We start from the raw sequence: 27,416 nt of genomic DNA, 5'->3' as shown, positions 1-27,416 counted from the left end.
CACATTCAAACTTCCCGCGACGGTCACTTGCAGACTCTGCTGGCTAGCTGTCACACTGATGATGAAGTCTGGATAGGCAGGTTGTGTGTATCTGCCGGTGTAGTCAGCCAACAGGAGTGAATGAGGGCGGCCAGGCAAAGGAGCAGATGGATACAGGCGTTCACAAGCAGTGGAACGTTGCTCTTTGGATTTGGCGATATTTTTATGCGTCCTAAGATGTATCAATATTAGTCCTCTCCCCAAAAGAAGAAAGAAATGGCATGGAGTTTACAGATCATAGAGTGACCTATGTAAGAGGCAAACTATACCAGTCATTCCACCATTCATCTTTCGTCTTTCTAGGCCACAAACGATGCCAGATGACTTCAAGCCACTCAGGGATCTCAGAAGGCAACTTATCATATAGCTCTCTTTCCACTATCAACTCATTTTGACAGTCATCACGAATGCACCTTGTAACCCGCAAAGGCCGGCTCAGGTATTGCAGGATCGGAATCAATTCCATTGGACATCCAACTTCCCCGAATTCTGTCACATTTGTCGTTTTTATACACAAGTTCTCTAATGAGATAGAGCCTTCCGGCTTGCCCGCTGATATCGCACAAAGATAGCACGCCCAAGAGCCGAGTCAAGCGCACAATTAACAAGCCGCTCGCGAATTGCACCATTGCACGCTTCAGAACCGCCGGCGGATTGACGAACGGCCCATTGCACTTGGTTGTCGAACTCATTATCAAATTCGGTGTTGACGAGATCGTCTGCTTCCCCGGGACCCTCTATACAGTCCCAGGTCTTCGAGACGTGCAACGTCAAGGAGACACATTTCAGTTGTGGCAGTGTCCCTAGTATCCTGTATACAGCGACCTCGGAATCTCCTCCTGTGCGATCTAAAGTCAGATCTAGATATTTGAGCCGAGTGCAATTTCGCGCAATTGCCGATAGGTCATGCATGTTAATAGAACCGACGGGGTCATTATCCTTGCTTGCTGCCAGCTTCAATTCGATTAAGCTGGCTCCGTGGGAATATATGCCAGTGACGATGTCCAATGCAGAGCTAACCATCCAACCCTTTAACTCCAAAGAGGACAATGGGCGCAGTCTCTGGAGAAAAGTGCCGATTTGCTGGTAGGCATTGTCCTCAATTGTATTGGGAATGAGGGCCAATGATTTCAAACGTGCAAAATCAACTTCCGCATCCAGATATTGTAGAAGATCGGTGTTCAGTGTCGATTTAAGCTTGAAAACCTCTAGAGCTGAAAAGTCCGTGCAAGCCGCCCAATGCTTAATATCGTCTTTTTTTATGAGAGACGTATGATCAAGTTGAAGGTACCTTAAGGCGCCACACTTTGAGTGTCTCTCCGGGGTTTGTTCCTTCTTCTGAGGAAATCCCCACCAAGGTGGCAGAGGAGACTTTGAAGGCGTTCCGCTACCAGACGGGCGATATAGAGTGACCTCTTTCAGATTGGGAGCAATTCCAGACGCCATGTGCATGATAGCTTCATTGAGGTAAGCACCATCTGGTAGTGGTTCTCGTTGTGGTATTATACGTCGGTCTGGATATCCTGGCCAAAATGAATCTTCGTACTCCCCCTTGAGGCTGAAAAGGCATGGGGAAGTGGCCAATTGGAACTCGTATGGATTCAACTCAGGGCTCTTCAAACTCCGTAAGAAGAAATTGTGGATATGAAGCTTGCATTGTGGATGATGGCGGTGAAGGGCCTCCAACAGACAAGAAGGAAATTGATGACGGCATAGGAAAATCAGATCTAGTAGCATGGGCAGTTGTTGGATCAAATCGGCTAGATCTTGCCAGACGTCAGGACGTGGGGAATCTGCCTCCGGTGGATAGTGCGTCCTCGCCCACCGATAGAGACTCTTTTGGCTGTTGAAGCGATCCAGAGATCCATGCAGATTGTTTTCTAAGACGGCCGTTCGGTTTCGGTCGATGCCTTCTGTGCCGCAACTTGCTGCTTCTCTCAACGTCGGCTCCTGGCCCACCACAAGCTGATTTACGTATCGGAAGCCTGAATTCTGTTGAAGGATCTGAGAAATAGATTCAACACGGTTTCTCAGGTTGTCACTTTCAGGCGCTGGGAATTTGAGAGTCTGGTAGAGAACAGGTAAAGCCAGAGCACGACAAGTTCGACTGGCGCCAGCAAAGGCACGGACACTGGGCTCATTTTCTTGCCATAGAGCCTGTAGAATTATATGATAAACCTCAGGGGGTAAAGTTTGAAAGCAGAGTAGCATGGTGAAACAGTTGTGGCAGTTGATTCGTTGAATACGACTGAGGGATAAGAATAGGTGAAGAAGGGAAGAAGAGAGAAGAGACTATCATTGATATAAGAATGCTGTAAGGCACGTGATGCTGACACAAAGTCAGTTCTGTAACTTCACTGAAGTATTCATATGCTGCCATTGCTCTTATTTGCGTTAGTCTGCACGCATAAGGGGTATTGCCTAGATAGTGAAGAGAGGAAATAGGCCTGTATCGGAATACTAGTCAGAAAAACCCACAGCAAAACATCAATATCTTTCCCTGGTCCACGCAGGAAATCAGAGAAATCAGAATTGCAGGACGTGATCAAAAGAGTCAAAGAAGCGTGTATTCTCTATGTTCGAACTGATCCCAACGCGAGACTATATATAGCCGGAAGAAACAAAAAGGGGATAATAGCTCCTCATTCCTGATAGGGTGGAGGTTTTCCCCACTACAGCAGGTACTAACTGATTGTAAGTCATGTGATATAGATAATGTAAGCCATTAAGTTTAATTTGGAAGTACGGGATATGGAAGGCGCGACCGACCAAAGATGCACTTCCCGAGTCCGAGCTCCGTCAGCCGTCTGTTCGTTCAATGTTCTCGATCGCCCCAATGTTTGTGACTTTGATCTATCTTCGATGTGAGAATCTGGCAATCAATATATGTGTGTTTCTTCCATGGTTGCCCAGCTATTCCGTGTGCGAAAATGACTTCCGCATTGGCGACAATGCCGACCGGCGAATCCCAGCGCAAACGCCGAAGACCCCCAGTGTACGCGTAGACCCCGAATCGGACATTGAAATTGCCGTGCACTGACTCCTCCTCCAGATCATGTACTGTGTGCAGGAAACGGAAAATAAAGTGTAATCGAGAATTACCGTGCAACCATTGCGTACGCTCAAGGAACTCGATTTGCGAATATGCGGATAGCTCGCCGCCTCCACCACGACGTGCGAGGCATAATCACCCTACTCCGACAAGTCTCACACAGGAATCCGATGAAGCTCAACCCCCTACCTCTACATCTGAGGATGTAATATGCCGTCTGACCAGGGTCCCGCAAATCCCAAATCATACATCGTCATCTATTGTGCATCACTCGGCCAGTCCATCTACTCCCGCCAGCCAGTCATCAGCTCGCGAGATCGAGGTATTAAGATCCAAGATTAAGCAGCTCGAAGATCAACTTGTCAAAGCTGAGCAGGCTTCTGCTCCATCTAATGTGGCGACTTCAATCTGGGATTCGAGAGCTAACTCTACCCAGATCGCAGGCATGTTCCATGTGCGCCGCGAAGCTCCGTCCGAGGGCGAGGAGCCGACCATGTCACGTTTTATTGTACATAAGACTCGCGTTTTGGGTCAGAGTCATTGGATCAATGGCGTTGCCGAGGTAAGTATCCTCAATTTGAATATGGGAACGGTCAACTGATGTTGGCTAGTTTTTGGATATCCTGGAATACCTCGAACCCACCCTTGCCAGTGGTAACTCGACTGCATTGTTTGATTTACAAAAGTGCAAGTATATAGGGAAGCTTATGAAAGCTCAAAGAACACCACCGTGGCCGACAATAGCAACCAATGAACTGCCGCCGAAGGAACTGGCGGACCAGCTTGTTGATATCTATCTACACGCTTTTGAATCCAGGTACCGTGTTTTACACGTCCCGTCGTTCAAGAAAGATTACGAAGCATTATGGGGCTCGGATTCGCCGCCTGATATGGGATTTATCATTCAGGTCAAGCTGATCATGGCGATCGGCGCTGTGTTATACGATGAAAATTATTCTTTGCGGACCCAATCTAATCATTGGGTCTACGAGGCACAAGCATGGATATCAGAACCGGATTTCAAAGCTCGACTCACTCTTCAGTTTATTCAGACCTCTATCCTGCTCCTAATAGCTAGGGAAGCTGTCTGGGTTAACGGGGCATTGATCTGGATCTCGGTCGGAGAATTGCTTCGAACAGCAGTCTACATGGGTCTGCATCGAGATCCTTCATTTTTACCACAAAGAAACACCTTTGTATCTGAGATGCGCCGCAGGCTATGGAACACGATACTGGAACTTGCAGTGAATACAAGTATAGATTCAGGTGGCCCTCCACTGTTACATATGGATGACTATGATACGCATCCGCCCGGCAACTTCGATGACGAAGATATTACAGCTGAAGACCCGGCACCAAAACCAGAAGGAACCTTTACACAAATGTCTATTCCGATAGCTCTTCGAAAGACTCTTGATGCCCGACTCGCTATTGTGGAGTCTTTGAATGGAATTGGCGTACATTGTTCCTACGAAGAAGCTCTACGCCTAGATACAGAGCTTCGCTCATCCTACAAAGCAATATGTCGCACACTACAAGGATACAGCTCTAACACCACATCCGCACTGTCACCATCATCATCCCCGTCTCAGTTTCAAATCCGAGCACTCGACTTCTTAATTCGCCGCTACCTCCTAGCTCTCCATACTCCATTCTTTCCTGCATCTCTACACAAAACCTCATACGCATTTACCAGGAAGATAGTCGTCGACACAGCACTTCAACTCTGGTGCCTCGTCAATCCTTCCAAAGATATAATGACCGTCCGACCGCATTTCCCAAACCAATCATCTACGCCAGATTATCTCGCTCGACTAGCACTATGTGGGTCTGGACCCCTTCGAACAACAACAACACAAGTCTGCTTCCTCATGGCAGCTGAACTTAAACGCCAACTACAAGAAGAAGATACCATTGGGCCCGTACCTTTGCGACGAGATCTTTTATCTGTCGTCGAACAGTCCATAGAGTGGACCTGGAAGTGTCTGGAAGCTGGCGAGACCAATACAAAGGGGTTCCTGTTCTTATCGTTAGTGAATGCTCAGCTTCATGGGCTTATGCGTGGGATTTCGGAAGAACAGTTCCCAGCTTTGTATGTTGAGGCTGCGGAGAAGGCCCAGTCAAAGGCTGTAGCTCTGTTTGAGGAGAAAATGAGCGGCCATGAGAGGGATATCCAGGTGGAGTTGGCTGGGATTAATGACATGGCGTGTGAAGATTTACCGAATCTACTAGGTGACTGGGACTTTATGGTGAGATTTACTATGCCCTTTGATTTTGGTTACCATTGCTAATCTCGATTTTCATAGATACCTGACCAGTTTGACCCCGTTTCGGATCTCAATTGGCCCATTTACGGAGAATTCTAGAGCATTCTAGACGTGCTATGAAAATATGACATCTGCATATTTCTGCGTGTATCGCGCATTTTAATCAAAATCCATGCAAATACTCCACCCATACTCCACACTGGAAAGTTCTCCAGGACATTTCCGAACCCACGTGCATGATAGCCTGGACAGGAAATGGATACGGATAAGTTAATGAAGCTTTTCAGTTTAAAGCTTACGCAAACAGGAACTCCTGAACAAGATGAGATCTACAGGCCCGGTGTCCAAGCGGAGCGTGACAATCTCGGTAGTCAGATGCGAAAAGCTTCTTCGGACTTTACCGTGATATTCCAGAGAACTGGAAGACCTGGAAGAACTACCAGATCATCCCCCGATTTCAATATCACATATAATCAATCACTTGTACATAAAAAAGAATTGAAGTATATCCTATTAATCAATGAAACAAAGATCACATCCGGTTCATAATAAATTTCAGGACTCATGCATAAGCATCAGGATCAGGATCAGATCATCAATGCGGGGCAACCCGATCAACACACGAATCACATCCTCGCACGCGCCCATGTCGTGCCGATCCCAGGAACAAATGGCACAATGTAACATTCACCTGCACTAGCTCCGTTCTACAGTGCTTACTGCTTACTCTCCAGTCTTCACTGACCAGTGCACTTGTGCGTGATTGGTACCCGCCAAGAGGGGAATTTATCGACCTAACCCGAGCAGCGATCAAGATCAACATCAAGATCAAATATAAAAGACAAGAAATACCCAACTTGACCTCTATTGATTATCACTAGGTATAATCCAAGTCTCAAAATCCCTACCGCATCATGTTCATGCACAAAGTCTTCCCTCTCCTCCTCGCCGCCCTGGCAACAGCAGACCCAACCGTCTACTTAATTCGCCACGGCGAAAAACCAAGTAACGGATCAACGGGTCTAAGTGCCCAGGGTCTCGAGCGGGCGCAATGTTTGAAGAATGTCTTCAGCGCTAGCTCCGAGTATGATATTGGGTATATTATTGCTGAAGAGCCGAAGAGTGGTACGTTACTTACTTCCCTACAAGATAGCTTGTTAATTACTTTACTTTAATGCCTCTCCTATTCCTATTCCTATTTCTATTTCTATTTCTATTTCTTTCCTGAATCAACCCTCTGTCCATATTTCACTTAACCAACATACATAACCTTAGATGGAAAACGCGACCGTCCCTACGAAACGGTCGAACCCCTCGCAACCGAACTAGGACTTACAGTCGATACATCCTGCAGCAAAACAGATGCGAAATGCGTCAAAGACCTCGTGAAGGATTACGATGGAAGTGGAAATATTCTTATCTGTTGGGAACATGGGGAATTAACAGATATTGTTGATGAATTGGGGGATGATAATGCGCCGACTTATCCTGATGATAGGTATGTTTTCTTCAGAGACAAGACGAGATAAGGCCCTAAGATCCATTCAATGTTGTGAGTTTCAAATTGAATGGATGAATGGCTAATGTCGTTGGGGTTTAGTTTTAACATTATCTGGACTGATCCTTCGCCTTATACGAATATTACGGCTGAGACTAGTGAGGATTGTCCTGGGTTGGATAGTTGAGCTGTTTATGCATTTATCTATGAATGTCTGATGACTCCCACTCTAAAATATCGGGTCTGTTGTTCAGTATCTAATCGTGGATACTGTGAACAGATGATTCAAAGTTTGACTGGGGTTACCTGAGCTGGTTCTAAGTAAATAGAACATAGAATGACATTTATCATGAAGTATATTTGATGATTGGTCTTATCACTATACGGGAACTTGAACGAGGTCATTCCCACACATTCCGGGGACTAACTTATGGTATGTACAGTTTAGAGGGACTTTATTTGTCTACCATTTACAAATTTAGGAATCGGACTTCAAGATCAAAATATATTTGAGATTTATGATACATTGCTCTTCTAAATGGCTAGTAATAATCTATATCAAGCCTAATACAAACATGCGAACCAGTCGCACATATGCTCTAATTACATACACTCTTGTCTTCTGTCTTCGACAAATCCTTAGTCATTTTCGTACTACTCGTGCTCGTAGAAGCAGATGTAGTACTCGCAGTGATACTCTCAGCCATCTGATCCTGCCAAACAGCATACCCCGATAACTCAAGTAAATGCCTCTCCCGATAAGTGAAAAGTCTCACGCCATCCGTGCGCAGAAACCTCCCTGCATGATCTAGAAGAAGCCGCGCATGATTTTCCTTTGAAGCAGATAATCGCAGAAGAACATCATATGTAATGATGTATTCTGGATGATGTAGTGTTGCAGACTGTGTAGGTGGGATTTCTGACAGAAGAGTAGAAGTCAATTTATCATGTGCCAGTGAATCAACGTATGTTTCCAGCATACGGTTCCGGACAATGAACTGGAGCATTGATTCTAATGAACATTTATCGATGAGCGGTTGTGGAATGGCATGATCTGGTTCCGATAATGCCTTCTGCATGGCAATAGCGTACTCCAGATCCTCTGTCAATGGAGTTAATTGTAACTTTGCAAGACTGATATGGTCTAGAATAGGCCGATCGTATCCTAGCTTCTTTCGCCAGAAATAGTTGCACATGATCAGTGAGATAATACATGGTATTAGCACGACATACCCCTCCCAATGTGTAGCTGTAACCATTGATGCAGCACCGGCTACTAGGCCATTCACTCCATTGACGATAGCGTGCCATTGGAAGCGACGGAATCGGACCCGTAGTCTGCGACGAATATCATCGCTTGGTTCAACGGATACCACGGCTCGATCGTGAAGGTAGAATCGTCGAATGAGATATCCGGACCAAATAGCATTGACGAGTCCAAATATAGCTGCAAGTGCATTTCCAATATATCCTGATAGAAGATTTGAGGCCTTGTACACATGGCGATTTGCACCTCCAATCGCCATTAATGTTCCTACTCCGACGAGGACGGACCCAGCGCCCATGAGTAGATCCATAACTATCCGGTCGACGACTTCGGTTCCTATCTCCCGTAGTCCAACGCCGAGTCTACTATCCAGGACTCTTGTCATCTCCACATTCCGACAGTGATACTGCTTTAATCGTTGGAGGTGTCCCCGTTCTTCTTTGAGGAGTTTCACATTCCGATAACTTAGTTTGAAGTCTTGAATTGCAACAAAAACCATTGCAAGTGCTAATGTACCTCCTATTCCCATTAGGACTGCTGCAAATCTCGGAACAGGAATATCATTCCATACGTTTGCGGCGAAGTCTCCTGCATTTGCGAGCTCGAGGTATCCAACGCTCGCGAGGAGGGAGTTTTTAAATTGTTGTTGGTGGAGGAGTTTGAATCGTCCTCCTCGTCGTCGGATGAGGGGGACTTGGTCTTTGGTTGTTTCTAGTGCTTCTTGCCAGGTTATGTCGCTTGCTTCGCGGAGGAGTTTTGGGATTGGGGCGTTGTTGGATCTGAGGTTTATGTCGAGGGGAGAGAGTTCGAGGTCCGATTCCATTAGGGGGGATGGTTTCTTAGAGGTAGAGGGGTGAATTGGGGACGGAGGGGAGATGAGTGTGTCGGAGGAGGAGCTTGGGTGGGCCATTTGGAGGATCATTGGTTATGGATGATTGAACATGTCGAGTAATTCGATGACTTGGGAGCTGATAGGTTTCAGCTGGTAGGAGAGAGAGAGTGAATGAGGAGGAGAAGGAGGAGGAGGAGGAAGTTATAAGAGAGAAAAGAAGCAGGAAGTCAGTTTGGGGGGAAAAGACGGAGACGGATAGAACCAACTTTGTGGTTGGGATCCACTTGTGGCTTGGCAGCCCTGTAGGGCTGAACATCCCCATATTTAGCGTATATTCTTAGTACGAGAGTATTATTTAGTATTGTAAGGGGTTGTTTTATTATTTATTTATTTTTTAATTTACTATTAAATTTCCTATTTCCGGTAGTGTCTATTTATTGACTTGCTTCTATTGATTCATGTTGCCTACGGTGGATATAGTTATTTCCCCCTTAAATTATTATGGGGCGGCCGCGTGTGGCCACATTGCCTGCCCGGTGACTATGAAGACACTAATAGGTAAATGGAGTTAATAGAGATATATGGTCTAGAAATAATTTGAAACAGAGGGATTTTTGATACTATTCATAGTTCGGTTTATATTTTTCACAGCCAGAGCTAGTAAACAAGGAAACCCGTACCCAATATGCGGTCTACACGCAATGCAGCTAATAGCAAGGAACATATAGCAAAGACAGAAATAAATAAATCAACAAATAAATAAAAAGACCGCTATGCTATGCCTCTTTTGTCCACTTTAGTTCATCCCCTGCTTTATTTGCACTGAGTGCGCGGATCATTTTAACGCCTGCATCTGCTGCGTCACACGACAGTCCATTCCAGAACTCTGCCTCGCAATCAGATCCCCGAAGGACCTCATCCTGTGGCTTTTCAGTACTCGGTGGCGCACTCCCATCACTATTCTCGGATGATTGTTCATTCTCCGATGTCCCATATACATTCACTCGTTCGTGGAAGCGAACTCGTTGCCGGACCCGTGAACCAGGGGAACCAGGAGATCCACTTTGAGCAGCGAGGGTAGCCTCCATGAAGCTCTTTCGGACTGAGTAGCGCTGAGCTTCTTCTGTGCGTAGTGCATCGGAGAAAATCTTCTGGAGAGCAGTGGCGGCTACAAAGCGGAGAGCTAGGTACGCTTGTTCTGCTAAGAAGACAGTCAAGAGTAGAGACCAGAGTTTTACCTCCGACATTGGACCGCGGTATAAATGGACGATAGCTGCTGTTGATAATGTGCCCATCCATGCGAGGAAGTCGAGACCAAGTAGGGAGGGACCAATGGAGTCTGCTCGAATTGGTGGTGGACGTTGACATTCGAGTGTTAATTTGAAGAAGTCACCTCGTAGCTCGAGCCAGTTGTTTAGTAGGAAGCCTAGTGGTACAAGGGGCCATGCAACGCCGAAAAGTGCCAAGTAGCCGAACTGGACACACATTTCCAGAATGTCGTCTTCGACTTTGTATTCCTCTGCGTCCGTTTCGCTGCGTACTCGCTTGAGAAATTTGGCTTCCTCGGGTACATCGATCAATAAAAGATCAGTTGCGGTGGAGAAACTGCGTTTCCGAGTTAATCCGAACTGGCGGTCACGGTAGTCACGCCATTTCTGCCATAGGACATGCTTAACGTAGGGGAGGACGATCTCCTCTCCGAAACCGACGACCTGTGCTGTCATGGAGAGGTAGATGACTTCCTGTTGGAATCGAGAGGTATCCACTTCGAAATCTTGGTGGGATGCTAGTTCGGCGCTGAGAAGACCCGCTCGTCGGAGAAGATCTAGATGGGGAACGATTGATTTGCCGAAGGGGACGTAGATGTATGCTGTGAGGATTGTAGGTAGGAAAGAGGTGATGAAGTTCATAACGAAGGTTTTTTGTGTTTGAGCGAGATCGAAGAGGTCTTGTGTGCGGTAATTTTCGTATTTGGTTAATCGGGTTGCGATGCTAGTGAGAAATGATGTAATGGCGGGTAAAGAGAGGGAAAAAAGAATTGTAGGGACGAATTCCAGATATCCTTTCAGTGGTCCGTTGTATACCTCTGAAATGAAGACTTCGGATGCGAATGTTGCCACGATCAAGCCGCCCAGTGCGACCGCGGCAACTAATGCGAATGGGATTAGGAGTAGTTGACGTAGGAACTGTTTCCACCCGGGAAATACTTTCATCATCTGCCCGGTGACAGGATCCTTGACTTCTTTCTCCCAGTGGTATTGGGGTCGATTCACTTTCAAGCTTCCGGCCCCTTTTACTCCCCATCGGAGAGCGAGGTCATGTTCCCGGATCTTCCAGTACTCGACAAAGACCACGCACCAGATGCAAAGTGCAGCACCGTTGATGATGGAATATGCGCCTAGGTATAGCCATGCGATGATTCCTAGGACTGCAGGCACGATTAAAAACAGCGAATAGCATTGAATGAAAGCGAAGTAGAAAGCGACCTGAATCGTTAGTCAGTCAGAGCTTTAATAGTAGAACTTTCAATGGTGACCTTGGACCTTACCTTTTCACCAAAGATTGCGCGGATCGCATCCAGATCCTCTGTATTCAATACAGTTTTTCGATTCCATTGAGCTAATAATTGCGAACAGGCATCCTGATCATGTAATGGGAATGAGGCCGTGATATTCTTCCATTTGCCGTGGTTGGGGGTGATACCGGCACCGCCCAGATTCTTCCCCCAAGTCACCGCGTGGTATACGGAGCGGAGTTCCTCTGCGGCGGTCTCCGCGTGCGCATTGGTGGTGTCATCGCCTTCGGGGAGTGTATGTATGAGACAGTACAGCCAATCTTTCATTCTAATCCACCAGCATTAGTATATGTAAATGCGAGATTGATTTTGAGTTTTGAATTCTTGGTGTAATTATAATTGTAATTGCGATGCGATGCGATGCGATGCGGTGTAGCTTACCGTGATTGATGGATCATTTTCCCCAATTGATCCCTCGGGACTCGAATACAAACTAGTAGTGAAGAACCGTGACCGTGACGAACTTGCACACGAAGACCAGCTTCGGTGAGATCATTGACTAAGGCGCGGAATTCGGAGACAGCCTGTGCTTGGTCTGGAGACGTTAGTATGGCTGTACTTGGTCTGTGTAGATTGGATTGGGTTCTGCAGTCGTGCTCTGCAAGAGTGATGCAGACAGACGTACCGATATCACTAAATTCATATTGCAGGACCCAGTCAATGCCTAGGTTATCGTTTTCCTGGTCATCGAGGTTGCCGTACCCCGCGAGCCAAGACATGGCTGGGTACAGCCGGGTACAGCAGAGAGAGACAAAAGAAACACAAGGAAATAAAGCTTAAGGACAGAATGAACAGAACAGAAAAGACGGTGTAGGGATGGAGTTGGAGGGAGAGTGGGAAGAAACAGGAAATTGAAATCGGGGGGAAAAGAGAACTATGTGGGGGGGGGAGGAAGAAAGGCATGATACGCAGTGGGTTCCACCAAGGGAATCGGTTGGAATCAGCCGCTTACTGCTGCCAGCCAGCCTTGTTAGATCTGGGGAATTAATTCAAGAATGAATGGTACAAACTAATTAGTAAACTATTTATGGTTTTTTATTATAATACTATAATCATAATAACAGTAATCTCTAAATGAATGTAAACAATGCGATCATGGGGATCCACGGCCAAGCTTCAGCCCTACAAGGCTGTATTACCCCGTCCCGTACTACATAATACACGAGATTTCAATGTTGCCACTGGACTCCATTGTAGTTTAATATTAATATTCATCAATCTATAATTCATCCATTGGCTATAATATGCTCCTCATTGTTCGATGTACTAAGTACACAAAGTGTAGTAGTCAATGCACAAGGACAAACGAATCGCTGTTTTCTCTTCTTCACGTTGCTTTGTGTGTAACCCACCCGTGTCTTCTAAGGCGCTAATCTGTACGCGGACCTGTACTTGGACCCACTCTCTGCGTGTTGATCCGTGACTGGCTGGAGACGCAAACTTGAGGAGAAACCGCAGGGAATCGGCCTGGATTGCCATCCCTGGATTAAGAGTGGGGATTTACTCAGAGTAATTTGCTGTAGCTGGCCTTTATCACTGGGATGGCAAAGAAACGTATTCCGTACAGGGAGGGAAGTGTACGTGATATACACGTATTATACCGTAATTTACAAAATACTGCTGCCTGCCACTATTAGCGCCAAGACACGGGGCAGTCAGGAGTGAATGCACTTTACACTCCGACAAACACACAGTTCTTCTTCTTATTGACAGGGCATATCACAATTATGATATGGAAAAATCCAGAATATCCCGAATACATACCACTTTGGGCAATCAAATGATCGTCAGAATGAACTACCATCACCGACACTAACACCGACTTTTATCCGCCAAGCCCCGAATACCCACGAATACCCACCCTTGGGTATAGCTGATCCGGTTGGCTCATAAGCCAACTGGGTCAATGACGCTGTCCCAACGAATTCTGATCTGAATTTGCACTCAATTGCGGATAAAATGGACGCGGACGCCTTCAAGGCATCACTTTTTGTATGCATTAGCCACTCAGCCTTCATTCCGTCAGCCACACTCGCTTTGTAAGGCTGTGCCTATCCGCCGCTTCCATTGTCTGAGCTTTGTGCATTACCTGCTCGGCTTTATACCTATATCATGGTAGTCTTCCTACCTGATATGCGATCATCCAGTTTGAGTTTCTAGGAACTATCCCTGCGGATAGGAGGTTATCCCAGCTTCTCTTTCAGCTTTGTCCATTATCGCTCCTCCCACTGCAATATCGAAGCTATCTAATTATATCATATCGGATCTTCGATCTTCTGCCAACCCAACCAGTTCATGTTCACCACTTTACTTGACCTCATGGCCCGCCGTTTCCTACGCGGTCAAAGTGTCACCTTTGGCTTGAGTTTATTCCTCTTCCTCTTCATGTTTATGCCGACTTTACTTGTTCTACTTGCTGTTGTGGCCTTTTTCTTGCTGGCTTATCCCCGGCTGCGGACATCTTATGTCGACGATGGCGAGCAGGGTGTTGAGCCTGAGTTGAAAACCATTGATTGATCTCGTTTGGCTCTATGGTTGAATTGGTTCAATTGGATGAATTCAGGTATTTATTATCCAGAATTAGGCATGGTTTATCATTTTTGTGATGTAGATGGAGTATTGGCTAACTTACTCGTTAGACCGGATCAGCATGAGTTATGCATTACGAATTGGGTATGATCGGTCTTGACTGATCGGAGTTAATTGAAGCTTGTTTGATCTTGTCTCTCCTTATTTGTGTTTTGTTGAGGTGCAACCATTGTTTGTTAAAAGCCCTGTCTACAGTATCTTATTCAAGCGGAGTCTCCATCCGTACTCCCAATAATACAACTCCACTTCATCCAGGATACAACAAGTAATCACTCGCTTAAAATAAAGCTGCCTAGTGCCAAGAGCCACTCGACTCGGTCCAATTTCAACTTGACCCACCAGCCCGAAAGGGTGAATAACCTGAGAAGCAGAAACAGCCTACATACTCAATTAATAAACCGACAATGTAAAACCTCAATAAATCGACCCTTACATTATTCTACATTCAAAATATCACTTAATATAGTGAATAAAATACAAGACTGGCTCGTAGTACTCCCAATGTTGTAGCTGTTTAAAACGTAAAAGATTCTTCTTCTCGGCATCTTCATCCCGAGCCAAACTTTGTCTTTGCCCCTTCCACGCTTGGACCCAATCCTACCAAATCATACGCACCATGTACTGAGCCAGTTATCCACCATCAACTCTCTAATTCGCTGCCTTATTCGCTCTCAAAATTTGCTTCCTTTCCATTTGGGGACCCCCGACGTGGGGCAACGGGTAGGGCTGAGGATGAACTTGCCTAACGACGTAAGCCGCGACTGGACAGGGTTGCAATGCCAATGCCAATGCCAATGCCAATGCCCAGGTTGATTCAACAGGTTCTGTGCCGGAATTTTACATCTAAACTTCAAATTTCAAGTTCCAAACTCCCTCATCTTATGCATCATCACCACATCTGCAGCTACACCGGGCACTTACGCTTACCACGCACTTGACTCTTCGATGAATGTGGATTTCTCTTCGCACACTACTTCTCTTACGGTCACTGGAGTGCCCGCTTCTTTCCAAGGTAGAATGGGCTGAATGACATGATATTTCTTTGCTCTTTTTTCAGAGCTTACTGCAGAGTTCCATCTATACGTCGACTCTAGTCTACTCTCATCCGACTTTGAAACCAGTCACCAGTCACCGGTCGCACTATCAACTTCTGACTTAACATGTCTCAAGAAAAGATGGCAGAGATCCCCCGCTTCAGCTTCTTCTCTTCAAAGACTCAACAAGCAATCACAGCTTCGTCATGGGATAATCTCTTCCCCGATGGTAAGCTGGACGATGTCATTCAGGAGAAACTCAAAGCTAGACCCGAGCCCTCTTGTCCAGTCTTCTGGTTTGATATACGTGACCCGACCGATGAAGACGTCGACCAGGTTATGCAAACGCTGAATATTCATCGATTAACAGCTGAGGATATCAAGCTGCGTGAGACGCGAGAGAAAGTCGAGGTGTTCCGGAACTACTACTTGATTTCGTTCAAGACGCTCGTTGAGCCGTCAAATCCCGAACATGAACGGCCCGGTATTCCCTCTTCGGCATCGATGTATATCCTCGTTTTTCAGTATGGCGTTATTACTTTCTCGCCGAGGGGCTGCTCTCATGTTCATCGTGTTCGCAATCGGATTCGGAAAATGCACGATATTCCTTTATCCAGTGATTGGATCTGCTATGCTCTAATGTACGTCAAGCCCACCGGCACACCCACCTTAAACAGTCTGGTGAACACGATCCAACTAACTGAAACCAGCGACGACATAATCGACAGCTTCCAACCCGTAAGCACCTCTGCATCAACCGAAGCAGAAGCAATAGAAGATCAAGTCTTCATCGCCCGCATAGACGACGTCCAAACCCTAATTCCTCGAATCGACGCCCTCCGCAAAAAGATCACCCACACTCTCCGCTCTCTCCACGGAAAACTCGACGTTCTCAACGGCTTCGTCAAACGCTGCGAAGCAGCAGATAAACTCCTCCCTATCTTTCCAGACGGAGAACTCATTTTGTACTTAGGCGATGTACAAGATCATCTGATTACTACTATTTCCACATTAGCTCATATTGATGAGATTATCGGACGGTCGCAGGGTAATTGTCTTGCGCAGCTTAGTGCTACTAATCTTAGGATTAGTTTGACTGTTAATTCGGTTATGAGCAAGGTTACTATTTTGGCTACTATCTTTGTGCCTTGTCATCTTGTTACGGGGATGTTTGGGATGAATGTTGTTGTGCCGGGGCAGGAGGATAGTGGGTTGACGTGGTTTTTTGGGATTGTGGGTGCTTTTGTGGTTTTTATGATTGTTTGTATGGGGGCTGCGGCGAAGTATAAGTTGTTGTAGATTTTTATAGATGGAGAGAGATATTTTACAATAGATGGATAATGTTAATGCTCTCTATACTAAGCTGTATATGACTAGGCTGATGTTCTACTTGGGTACTTACATTGTTACAGACATAGCTGAAAACTAGGAGGAAGCAACTTGATTCTCTTCTCCCTTGCAGAGGGTAAGAACTAACTAGATAGACGGGTCGGGGTTGGCAGAACGACTTGGAGTACAGACGTAGACTTGATAAGTACCTTCCAACTTTCACACTTTAACACTCTTCAGCTCTCCATCTTTGTTCCTCAACTTCCCCTTGCCCTTACGAACGCCACGTGGGTTTTTAAGATCATGGTTCTGATGGCGCAACAGAAACGAGGGAAGAAAACAGCGTGTGGTGGTGGGAGGTTATTCCTCCCAGCCCTGTGGCTATCTAAACTAGGCAAAGGGCAGAATGCACCGCCAGCCTCATCGCCGCGCATGGATGGATGCATCGTCTCATCCCATCAGGTTCTACGGCGCTATCACTAACAGAGTTCGGACCAAGGAGACGCTTCATTCTGCATATCCTGTAGATGCAGAATGCATGACAGTCCTTCTTCTTCTGGTCGGAGCCACCGCAACTATGGGAACTCCCCATCGTCGAAGACCTACTAGAACATTACAGCTTTCAAAATCATGCTTGGGGTCAAGTCCATCACCATGTATGTTCAGTTAAAGTTATTCCTCATCCTATTACCAGTACATACGACCACAGGGTGTGGAGAACAGGGCTTCCCGTCCGCTCAGCCGTACTTAAGCCACACGCCGGTCAGTTAGTAGTATGGTGGGTGACCACATGCGAATCCTGACTGTTGTATGTTTTTGCTTTTGCTTTTTTGTTTTATTTAGTTGATATGGAAAATTTATAAGCCTTGCGCCAGTCGAAGTATTGTCAGCTAGAGTTATAGCACCGTAGCCGTATACCTGGGCCTCTTCGATAGTAGCTTTATCTCCGATCCGGTAGCTAAGGTTAGCAGCGACTCCCTTAGGTATGTATATGTAACTATTATATCGAACTACGGTAAACCGTTGGAGTAGATGACGGGGGATGGGCCGAAAGATAGAGTTCTAGAATGAGGCTTATCAGACTTGGTACTTGAGGGCGCAGCGGAAATGACGAGGACGTTCGCTGCGACGAAAGACTTACGAATGTCAGCCGGAGATATTAGTGGTAAACTTCGCAAGATTAAACTGTAAAGTTATTGAAGTGGTTCTCTTCAATTGATGAAGAATGTGAATAAACTAGGTGGAAGGGATATAGTTGGAGGATGGTGTATATCGGTAGCTTTGAGAGTTTATTTCAGCTTGTTGTATATAAGTTGCTATATGCAGTTGTTAACATATAGTTGCTATCTTCCTTGGAAAGGTTTGTGTTGGAAGCTACTTAGATATATGAATACTTGATAAACAAAGCAGTAGGCTATATTACAGTAAGGGTGTGTTTGGTTTATAGAAGTTTTCTATCCATATGCACGTGATGTAAGGCCCCCCGAAGGTGTAAGCTGAGTAAGACGAATAAGAATGAGCGAGATCTCTACTCCTTCACTTTCTCGATTCTTCATCCGTCATTATATCAGTGTCACTGTACCTGTGAAATACCTTACCATGCCGCAGAAATCACGATGGAGCGTTTCTGTTCCGGAGGTGGACATTCCCACCTATCTCTTCGGCTCCCCTACAGCTCCACTCGGCGATGCTCTCGCCTTTGCTGACGCTGAACACCCGGAGACGCTGTGCATGACATGGACTGAGCTCCGTCTCTGGTCCCAGCGTTTAGCCGCAGGGTTACAAGCCGCGGGATTAAAAGAAGGCGATCGAGTCGTTATCCTCAGCGGTAACGACGTTCTCTTCCCCGTCGTCAACCTTGGCGTTATTATGGCCAGTGGCATATATCAGTCCGCGAATCCGCACTCTAATGCCCGCGAGTTGGCGTATCAGCTGAGCCTCACCACGCCGAGCTTCATACTGGCGAGCGAACTAACTCTAGCCTGCGCTCTGGAGGCCGCCAAAATGGTAGGCATGGGACGGGAACGTGTTTATGTGTTTAACGATGTTCCGCTCATCAAGGATGGCGGCGGTGATGATGATTTTAAAAATGATGTGAAGCATTGGAAGCACTTACTAGCGCCGAAAGATGTCGGTAGGCGCTTCGTTTGGAAGAAGCTAACTCCGGAAGAATCGAAGTCGACAACCGTCTATACGATAATGACATCTGGGTTCGTCACCGTAGCATTTCTTGTCTCCAATGATGCTAATATTATCATTGACAGAACTACTGGTCTTCCCAAAGCAGCAGAGGCGTCACATTATGGCATTCTCGCAAACTGCGTTCAGACAGATTTCGTAATGAGACTTGATCCCAACCTCTGTACGAAAGAGCTGGCGGCCAAAAATTCCAGGTGGCTGTGCACCATTCCACTCTACCACGGCCTGGCACTGTGCTATTTCTGTACCATTTCCATCGCGAGACGGGTCCCCTCGTACATCATGCGGCAATACGAGATCAACAGTATGCTGGAAAACATCCAGAGGTTTCGTATCACGGAGCTGCACCTTGTGCCGCCCATCATCGTGGCCATGACCAAGCATCCTGCTGTGAAGAGTGGAAAATATGACATCAGCAGCGTCACTAAGACTTTCTCGTGTGCAGCACCGTTAGGTCCAGAACCGACTTTCCAGTACGAGTCGCTTTGGCCCAAAGGACACGTAAATGTTAAGCAGGGCCTTGCATCGACAGAGTTCGTCTCTTCTCTTCGCTAAGTACCACTTGGCATAGCTTGGAGTAGTGGCCTGTACTTACTCTGCCCACAGATCCTGCTGCAATACTATCGGTTGGGATCCTACCCTAACGGCAGTAGCCGGCTCCGTTGGCGAGCCCATGCCGAACTGTGAGATAAAGCTGATGGATGACGATGAGAATGAGGTTGCGCGAGGACAAAGCGGGGAAATATGGTTCCGTGGTCCGAATATTATGAAGGGTTACTGGCAAAACAAAAAGGCGACTGATGAGAGTATTACCCCAGACGGATGGTTGAGGACAGGAGATGTGGCACGCCAGGATGAGAAAGGGTGGTATTATGTCGTGGATCGGAAGAAGGCAAGCCATAGTGGACATGTGAGTAAAGTCGAGGACAACGGCTGACATCTTATGGCAGGAAATGATCAAGGTGAAAGGCGTCCAGGTCTGGCCCGCTGAGCTCGAAGCACTCCTTCTTGATCACCCTGCTGTCAACGACGCCGCCGTCATCGGCGTGAAAAAGTGAGGCTCGATAGAATTCTCTTAGATGGGCCTTATTCCATAGACTGACAGAGACAGGGGAGACGAAGAGTACCCTCGTGCCTACGTTGTGGCAGCGCCAGGGGCTTCTGTCTCCGTAGACGACATCATGCAATTCGTCAACAATAAGGTATCAACGATCAAGAGACTCACGGGCGGTGTTGTCTTCACTGACGCCATACCCAAAGCTCCGGTATGTTCTGCTTAAATACTAGCAAGGGTATATGATAACACCTAATGGACTGTCTAGTCTGGGAAGATTTTGCGACGATTGATTAGAGATGCTATCGCGAAGAATTCGAAATTGTAAAGCAATGTAATCAAGACGGTGATGTGCTTGGTTAAGAAGCTCGAAAGGAGGAAGCTCGACTAGTCGGACTATATTGACATCTACTCTTGCCTAAAAGGGTAGAATGTGGAGTTTGTAGGAGTGGGTCTTGGTGTAGACATTCTTTCATAAGCTACGATGATAGGAAGTTGGCCAATTTTGTAGTAGCAGAATATTTGGTTAAATGTTAAATGTTGGAGGTGTTTTTGATAGGTAGATCACAGTAAAATATATCTCTGTGCTCCTTATAGAATGCGAGAATGAAGTCAAATATAATGATAGGGGATACTTAGATAGATCCTTGTGCCTTTTCCAGCTCCATGGGCAGATTTCATGTAGCCCAAACACTGGAGACGATGAGAATGCCTTAAACTTCTGCTGTTTGATTTGGTGGTTGAGAGTCTGGCGGAGACTCGTCCTAGCGTCATTAGGGACAAATATTCTTCTCGTTTTGTTTAAGTTAATAGCGAGGTCATTAAACGTTTTTCGATACTTTAACGTCGCTGTACTGGAGTTCGTGAATTAATCAAATTCTTCGCTGATCTTTGAATTGGTTGTTTCAATCGCTTAGTGTAGATTCATTGGCTCCTGGAGCTGCTCGAGAGCGTCTGAGAAAATGGTGAATTCTGACTTCTTCGGCATTGTCGGTTAACGCAATTTTCGACTTTCACCATGCCAGATTTTGATATTGCTCCTGATAAAAGTCTTCCTGCAGCGTGCACTTCTTTTTCTCATTGCCTTCTTCTTTCTCTTCAAGTTTCAAAAAGCTTGAGGAGTTTGGTCCACCTTGATTATAGTGCATAATCTTTTTCTTGGGTTACTATCGATTCGCGTTCTGATGAATGATGGTGTTGATCAAGCGGCGGTTTTTTCTTGCAACTTGAGGCGCGCGTTCATCTTCTTTGTGACTGAGTCAGTTCAACCACATACTTGGTGATTGCGTTTATTATCTCTCGGCTTGTTGTAGCTGATTCTGAGCTGTAGCAGATGATATCCGGTTCTCGATTACTTCACGCACATTTTTCTCCAGTTTGTAGGGGGTTGTTTGAAGAAGAAGAAAGTGTAGGGTTGACGGGGACAGAAGAAAGGAATATATTCTTTATATAAAATTTCTTCTTCCGATGCCTCCTCTCTATTCGCTTGGTATGTGAAGATGTTGAGTGAATTCGAAGTGAAGATGTTGTATGAAGGAAAAGGAAGAAGGAAGAAGGAAGGAGGAAGGAAGAATAAATAGATAAATTTTTATACTAGGCATCTTCTTCAGATTGATGAAGAAGTTGAATAGATTCGGAATACTGAGCTGCCTGCCGTATATGGAAATCAAAGCTCAATTCGCCAACAAGCTTGCGAACATTACTAGGCAGAGTAAGTAAAATCGTCAGATTTCAATAGGAATAGGCATCAGGCATCAGGCAGACGTAGAGGTAGATGTAAAGATAAAACTTACTTGATCAAATCTTGTAAACTGAAACTGACAACGGACCTCAAAACCTCTAGTGTTACAAAAGCAGAAAATACCGGATCCGCCACATGCCGAATACTCAACAACTCATCGTCAATTTTATGCATCTGCTTCGCGAGTGGAAATGAGTCAGGTGTAGATAGATAAGGCGGTAAAGGTTGAGCATTTGAGATAGAAGCAGAGAGATGACAGAGTAATGACGTGATACGGTGAGAGTTAAAGTCTGTAGACTTCAGTGCTATCTCTGCTAGACGGGATTTCCATTCTTCGCCATGCTGGTCTTCGACTGGAGATGGAGACGAATCTGGTTCAACGGATAAAGCATCTAGAGTCTGGGTTATATGAGCCATTAGTGACATGCTTGTGAGAATTCGTTGGATCTCTGAGATAATGTTGTCGTATATAGGCTTTGGGAACTTGCCACCAATTGGTGGTTCAAAGGTACTGAAATGACTGTGCATTCGTAGACCGGTCAGGAGCATCATTTCGTCTTTGAAGATCTTATGTCTTGAACCCTGCAGTTGATAGGCTGGTGAGGTCTTGTCTTCGATGTCACCTAGTTCGTTGACGAGCCAGAGCTCTATAGTTGCGTGCATTGCACTGTAGAATTTGGCTAAGACGAAGAGACTTTTTCCGAGCAGTTTGCGCAGTTGGGATTTTGCTGTTATTGGGTATGGGAAGATTACCCAGAAAAATGAGATAGCGCATCCTGCTGCTACGGCTGCGAGTTTGTATGGGCCGAATATGTAGATTGGGTAGTATGGTTGGCCGTTGGACTCGGCTTCAGTGATACCCAATTTGCGGACCTGTAATTCATCAGTTTGTGATGGCGTGTTGTAAAATCTTGGGGATATCACCTGTAGTTCATAACCAATGATCACGTTCAGAGTCACTATGGCGATGACTGAGGCGCCGAAATACTGTGGCATTTTGATGTAGAAATAGTACTGTAGAGGTTTCGGTCAGCCATCATAAAAAAATAACTTGCCATGGGGGATATCGGTGTTACCTCAAAAACATTTGCCAGATAGAGGAATATAATAACTCCAGGAGTCTTGCCATCGACAATATACCAGACAATTAAACTGAGCACAAGCGAAATAGCCGTTGCGATTATCCGGGCAACGAACCCAAACATAGTTTGTCCACTAGTCGGGTTCATCCCGATAACAATAACAATCATTGCCCAAATGCATCGTTGCCGAATAAACCAATCCTGAGTCTGATGCAAAAATGCCAGAATAGCAACTGAAAATGAAGCTGCCGCGACTCGAAACCCAAACAAGCTCTGCTCAGACCTGATAACACGAGAAATCGTACTGAGTATTGCGCTTCCTTTCTCCCATACATTCGTCGGCGGGAGGTGTTCCGGATCAGGAAATCCAGTAAATGCCTGACTCCGATGTATAGCTGAGGGATCCACATGAGACGACTGTCTACTATCAGATTCTGATTCATTCCCCTCTTTCGGTCCTGTGCTAAGCGAGAGCCATTCCCGAATAGATTTGTGCTGTGGAAAAATAAACCGATTGTGCTTCATCGTCCCATCAGCAACCTTGCTATCTGCAAACTTGACCAACTGCAACGTGGCACTGAGTAGATCATCTTGCAAATGCCCCATGAATAGAATCAGAAAGAATTCCTGTCGTACATCGGGGTCCGAACCCAATAATCCCGCACCCTCAGCGCCATCAGCCGCCGCAGAACCAACTTTCTCAGAAGCAGAAAATGCCTCAAGCGACGCCAAAGCTTCAGGTAACTCTTTTCGTCGTGCGTAATACCGATGTATCTCCCGTTCAAAACGTGACGTAAACCCAGGCAACAACGGATTCAAGCTTTCACCCCTTGCTTCTTCGTCCCTGGCATGGGATCCACCCTGATGCGTATTCTTTTGCTTGTCTAAATGCTTGGCCTTGATAAACTCCAGAGCTAACAGAAAATAGTTTAACCCCTGCTTCACCAGCACGGAGGCATCTACCAGCCGCGCGTGGTGAGTTTGTACCACTTTTTGGATCTCGGATTGTTTTTGATTCTGTTTCTCTTTCTGTTTCATTGCCCCTTCGTCTTGATCGACGAGGAGATCGTCCTGTGCGTCGTCACGAGGTCCTTCATTCTTGATTATTGTCTCCAGGATCTCGGGCAGCATTGACATTCCTGAAAGTGGGAGAAGAAGACTTCGGAAGAGAGAGGCTATGCTGCTTAGATCTGTCGCTGACAGTTTACCCCATGCGATCTCGTCTTTGGAGTAGAAGAGATCGGCATGCAGCTTGCTGTGCAGGCCGTTGAGTTTGGACATGCTTCCTTGCAGCCGTTTCTCCTTGGCTTGCGGGTCTGATTCGCCATCTGCCAATGGCTTCTGTGTATCTTTGGTACTCTTTGTGGTCTGTTCTTCTGGAATAGCGCGTCGGTTAAAAAATCCGGTGAGGGAGTTACCCTCTGCAAATGATATTTGTGATTCGAGAACATCGTCCACTGAAGCTATGTAGTCTTTCAGGTCGTGGAAAACATTCCCCCGACTGGTTATCGGGTAAACGAGTAATGAGACACCGGTCGCGATCGCAAACCCAATCATGAATCCCTTGAGAAGCCGCGCAATAAACTCCAACCCTTCGGAGAGACTTGTGAACATGCCTGCGCGGGTAATGGTGACTGAGGCAAAAATGGAAAAGGCAACCATCGGATCCTGTAGTTCCATAGGCTTTAGTGCGCGAAGGGAGTTCGCGCCCCTGTTTCGTATTAGCTTTTGATTCCTTTTGTTCTGATATGGGCATTCAGTACCAAATCATGAATATCAGCCATATCGCAGATACTGCACATGCATCGCTGTTGAACCCATTACGTTCACTCTCACTGGCATCTGGTGGTAGATCGTGTTCTCGTGCTTTGACAGCGCAGAAAATGGCTAAGCAACAGAGTGATGCAGACACGCAGGTAGATAGTAAGTCGTAGAAAACTATCTTCATAAACTTCGCACGGGGCATCAACGCTTGAGAGAGGACGGAGATCAAAGCCGATAGATAGCCAATCGTAGTGGTGATGTCGGAGATTGCACTACTCTGGTATCTGGGGGGTATTGGTACCAGGCAGGATTGTTTAAGGTTCACAGTTAAAGAAAGACATACATTGCGATTGTAATGGTTGGTGCCAACGCGCCTTTCAGCATTGTGAAAACAGTTCGAGAGTCTAGCTCTAGTTTCGGCCACCAGTACGCTGGTTTGACATAGCTTTGAAATTCCAGAAATTAATAACATGTTCATACCCACCGTTTTGATATTTATTTACCTGAGTACCCCAGGCTGAGATGGCCGGGGTTCATTGTGAGCCATGATTTGGCGTGTTGATCATAAATACACCACTTGCATCAGGTGGCAGATGCTTAAACAAATACAGGAGAGAAACCCATGTATTGTGAATCGAGATGACAGATCCTGCAATGAAAAATCCACGCGAACTCGGTCTGGCTATCGGCATCGAAGTACTGTGTGGATCGGGTTGCCGTGATTAGATCCGTGCCGAATCAAGTGCCGATGCGGCGTATATAGGAGCAGATCGCTGCTTCTCGATTGGAATCATCCAGTTAGAAGCTTCGATTTCTTGAACCTGCAGTCGCTGGCCTTTGCTTTGAGACAGTGTCAATCTGCGGCACTGATATTTTGGCAAAGTTAGAACAGAGTTCGACGGTCGATGGTTCCGGTCATCACGTGAGGCTGGATCTATATCGGATCGTGGGTGTTCAGAATGGAATATGGATCATGAAGCTTGGTTCATGTTGATTTGATCAGTGATATGATGATTGAATTTGAAGGTTGAAAATCTTTCACAGATCTGCATGATGAAGTTCAAGTTCAAGTTGTTTGTGGGGTTGATCAGTGTGCGGAGTAGATCTTTCCCGCTACGAAAACGATAAACCATAGCCTAGGAAAAGCCGGCAGAAACCTGCGATACCTGTAATACAGTAACACCCCCATAGCTGGAGGCCTGGAGGCCTCTGCACATCAGGATATCACAAAGTGAGCTCTAAATCCATTATATTAAAATATGATTCTTTTTTTCTTTTTAGAAAGATTAATCTTATAATACCAAGTATTTAAAGAAGATACTAATATCTCTATTCAGCTTTACGTTGGTCTTTCACAGTTGTCTTTCTACTCGTTTTCCTATCGATGTGGAGCTTACAGTACAGATAGCGGTGTCTAGGCGGTCAAGATTAATGTACGGCCAAAGGGGTTTCTTTTCGCTGGCCGCTATGATCTACAATTTGAAACAAAACATAGTACAAAATACACAATTGATTGATTCTAGTAGATTGAGGCTGCTTCAAGGTTGAATGTGTCGATAAAGAGCAGCGCCACCTGTACATGAACAATATTAGGATTTCAAGACGAGATCGTGCAACAACTTGCGTCAATATATTCTATCTAGGCATCAGAAACAGGCAATGCGGTTACGGCGATGACCGAATTGCATGACGCGATAGTCTACAGTTGTTACAGTGTTAAACTAGTATTAGCATATTTTAGAACAGTCCCAGCCCTAAGAGCTTGTACTCAAGAAATTGAACCTCGGAAACAACAGAGCATCATGATTACAGTGAGTCAAGAGTCAAGTGAAGACACAGCCACAGCCACAGCCACAGTGGGACTTGACTGTGGCTTAGATCGTATCCGTACAATCAAACTGACACACACACACACAAACTACAAAAAGAATGAACTAGAAGAGATATTCTATTATTCTTTTCTGGTTTAACGCATATTCAAAAATAGTACCCTGTTACATGTACATGTACACTCTCACTCAATCCTGTACATATGTCAGTCCTGCTGTACAAGTTTTGGAACTACAACGCAGAAATGACATCATGTGGAGCGCAGGGGCTTTCTGAGTGGACGTGTCTAGACGATCGACCTCGGGATACACTGTGGCTTTCCAATCAGTTTCCCTCGTATCAAATTCTCCAATGGAGTTAGGCTCCATTTATTTCGGGAATCGGACTTGTGTGTTTCTGGACGCGCCGGAGATATCCCGCCCGGAGTCAAGTCAGCTCCAGGGTTCGGGGGGCGGAAAATTGAGATCTGAGTCAGGAATCCATGTTCCCGCACAAAGAAAAGAAATCAAAGGACCGGTGCTAGATACTCGTTCAGGAAAGTATTTCGTGATTTCGGCCTTGATCATCTCCGTCGGGATTACTTGTCTTGCAGTCCCGACACCTGTATTACTACAAGGTAGTCTGTAGGTAGGGTAAAAAGGTGAGGCGGAAGCAATAATTTGCACCATGGCCAACGTCGATCTTGTGGGTACGTCGCACCAATCAAACGGGATACCCAGTCGTAGCCCGGATAAGTTGCAGGTGGATCCGGATTCCCTCTAGGGCGTTGTGTAAGTTCTCCCTACAGGGCGAATGCGTGCGAATCAAATCAGAGTAGATGTTGAGAAATGAACGCGTCATTTTGTGCCGTTTGACGGCTCCTTTTTGAACGAGGTCTTTTTTATTGTCTCTCATAGCTGGTCAAATTGTTTGGGCTTGACATCATGCGCCAGGGATAGTTAGCTGACGAAGCTTGTGGATGCGGAGAATGGGGAATGGGGAGTAAGGGTCGCTGTCAATTGATAAAATTTTTGGATCTGCAGATTGCGTGGTACTGACCTGCGATATGTAATAGGATAATAATAATGATAATAATAATAATAATAATAATGGAGAAGATCAGACATATAATCCGGAGTGAGGACGTAAACTGGGCAGTGTCTAGATGTCAGGATCCGCCAAGTCGTGCCAAGCTTATTCCACGTTCATAAATACGTTTGAGTTCCGCTCCCTTTATTCACTTTCTTCTTCTTCCATTCTTTCTCTCTCTTCTTCCTCTTCTTCC

The 27,416-nt window shown here is 45.9% G+C and overlaps 9 protein-coding genes across 9 annotated transcripts; 5 read left to right on the top strand and 4 right to left on the bottom strand.

The window, feature by feature from the left end:
* Positions 1 to 561: 561 nt before the first annotated feature.
* On the bottom strand, positions 562 to 2,250 carry N7478_011750 (uncharacterized protein; the record flags this gene model as incomplete). The annotated part of the gene is made up of 1 exon (XM_056927964.1): positions 562 to 2,250. The coding sequence occupies one exon, from the start codon at positions 2,248 to 2,250 to the stop codon at positions 562 to 564; it is 1,689 nt and encodes a 562-aa protein (XP_056773691.1).
* Positions 2,251 to 2,969: 719 nt separating this feature from the next.
* On the top strand, positions 2,970 to 5,382 carry N7478_011749 (fungal specific transcription factor domain-containing protein; the record flags this gene model as incomplete). The annotated part of the gene is made up of 3 exons (XM_056927963.1): positions 2,970 to 3,034; positions 3,194 to 3,653; positions 3,703 to 5,382. 3 exons carry the CDS (start codon positions 2,970 to 2,972, stop codon positions 5,380 to 5,382), a joined length of 2,205 nt encoding a protein of 734 aa, XP_056773690.1.
* Positions 5,383 to 6,272: 890 nt separating this feature from the next.
* Positions 6,273 to 7,043, top strand: N7478_011748 (uncharacterized protein; the record flags this gene model as incomplete). The annotated part of the gene is made up of 3 exons (XM_056927962.1): positions 6,273 to 6,483; positions 6,634 to 6,856; positions 6,959 to 7,043. 3 exons carry the CDS (start codon positions 6,273 to 6,275, stop codon positions 7,041 to 7,043), a joined length of 519 nt encoding a protein of 172 aa, XP_056773689.1.
* Positions 7,044 to 7,455: 412 nt separating this feature from the next.
* N7478_011747 (uncharacterized protein) lies at positions 7,456 to 9,033 on the bottom strand (the record flags this gene model as incomplete). The annotated part of the gene is made up of 1 exon (XM_056927961.1): positions 7,456 to 9,033. One exon carries the CDS (start codon positions 9,031 to 9,033, stop codon positions 7,456 to 7,458), a length of 1,578 nt encoding a protein of 525 aa, XP_056773688.1.
* A 698-nt stretch (positions 9,034 to 9,731) lies between these two features.
* On the bottom strand, positions 9,732 to 12,249 carry N7478_011746 (anoctamin family protein; the record flags this gene model as incomplete). Its single annotated transcript, XM_056927960.1, has 4 exons — positions 9,732 to 11,441; positions 11,504 to 11,798; positions 11,912 to 12,065; positions 12,156 to 12,249. The coding sequence occupies 4 exons, from the start codon at positions 12,247 to 12,249 to the stop codon at positions 9,732 to 9,734; spliced, it is 2,253 nt and encodes a 750-aa protein (XP_056773687.1).
* A 1,600-nt stretch (positions 12,250 to 13,849) lies between these two features.
* On the top strand, positions 13,850 to 14,047 carry N7478_011745 (uncharacterized protein; the record flags this gene model as incomplete). The annotated part of the gene is made up of 1 exon (XM_056927959.1): positions 13,850 to 14,047. The coding sequence occupies one exon, from the start codon at positions 13,850 to 13,852 to the stop codon at positions 14,045 to 14,047; it is 198 nt and encodes a 65-aa protein (XP_056773686.1).
* A 1,232-nt stretch (positions 14,048 to 15,279) lies between these two features.
* On the top strand, positions 15,280 to 16,452 carry N7478_011744 (magnesium transporter CorA family protein; the record flags this gene model as incomplete). The annotated part of the gene is made up of 1 exon (XM_056927958.1): positions 15,280 to 16,452. The coding sequence occupies one exon, from the start codon at positions 15,280 to 15,282 to the stop codon at positions 16,450 to 16,452; it is 1,173 nt and encodes a 390-aa protein (XP_056773685.1).
* A 1,629-nt stretch (positions 16,453 to 18,081) lies between these two features.
* Positions 18,082 to 20,063, top strand: N7478_011743 (acyl--CoA ligase; the record flags this gene model as incomplete). The annotated part of the gene is made up of 5 exons (XM_056927957.1): positions 18,082 to 19,214; positions 19,288 to 19,591; positions 19,632 to 19,735; positions 19,793 to 19,946; positions 20,004 to 20,063. 5 exons carry the CDS (start codon positions 18,082 to 18,084, stop codon positions 20,061 to 20,063), a joined length of 1,755 nt encoding a protein of 584 aa, XP_056773684.1.
* A 1,461-nt stretch (positions 20,064 to 21,524) lies between these two features.
* On the bottom strand, positions 21,525 to 24,859 carry N7478_011742 (aromatic acid exporter family protein; the record flags this gene model as incomplete). Its single annotated transcript, XM_056927956.1, has 5 exons — positions 21,525 to 22,490; positions 22,553 to 24,269; positions 24,322 to 24,606; positions 24,666 to 24,753; positions 24,826 to 24,859. 5 exons carry the CDS (start codon positions 24,857 to 24,859, stop codon positions 21,525 to 21,527), a joined length of 3,090 nt encoding a protein of 1,029 aa, XP_056773683.1.
* Between the last annotated feature and the right edge of the window lie 2,557 nt (positions 24,860 to 27,416).

The sequence above is a fragment of the Penicillium angulare genome, assembly GCF_028827245.1.
Source record: "Penicillium angulare strain IBT 27051 chromosome Unknown utg000009l_segment0_segment0, whole genome shotgun sequence".
Classification (NCBI taxonomy): Eukaryota; Fungi; Ascomycota; class Eurotiomycetes; order Eurotiales; family Aspergillaceae; genus Penicillium; species Penicillium angulare.
Note: the sequence above shows the minus strand (reverse complement) of the source record. Positions and strands in the feature narration are given on the sequence as shown.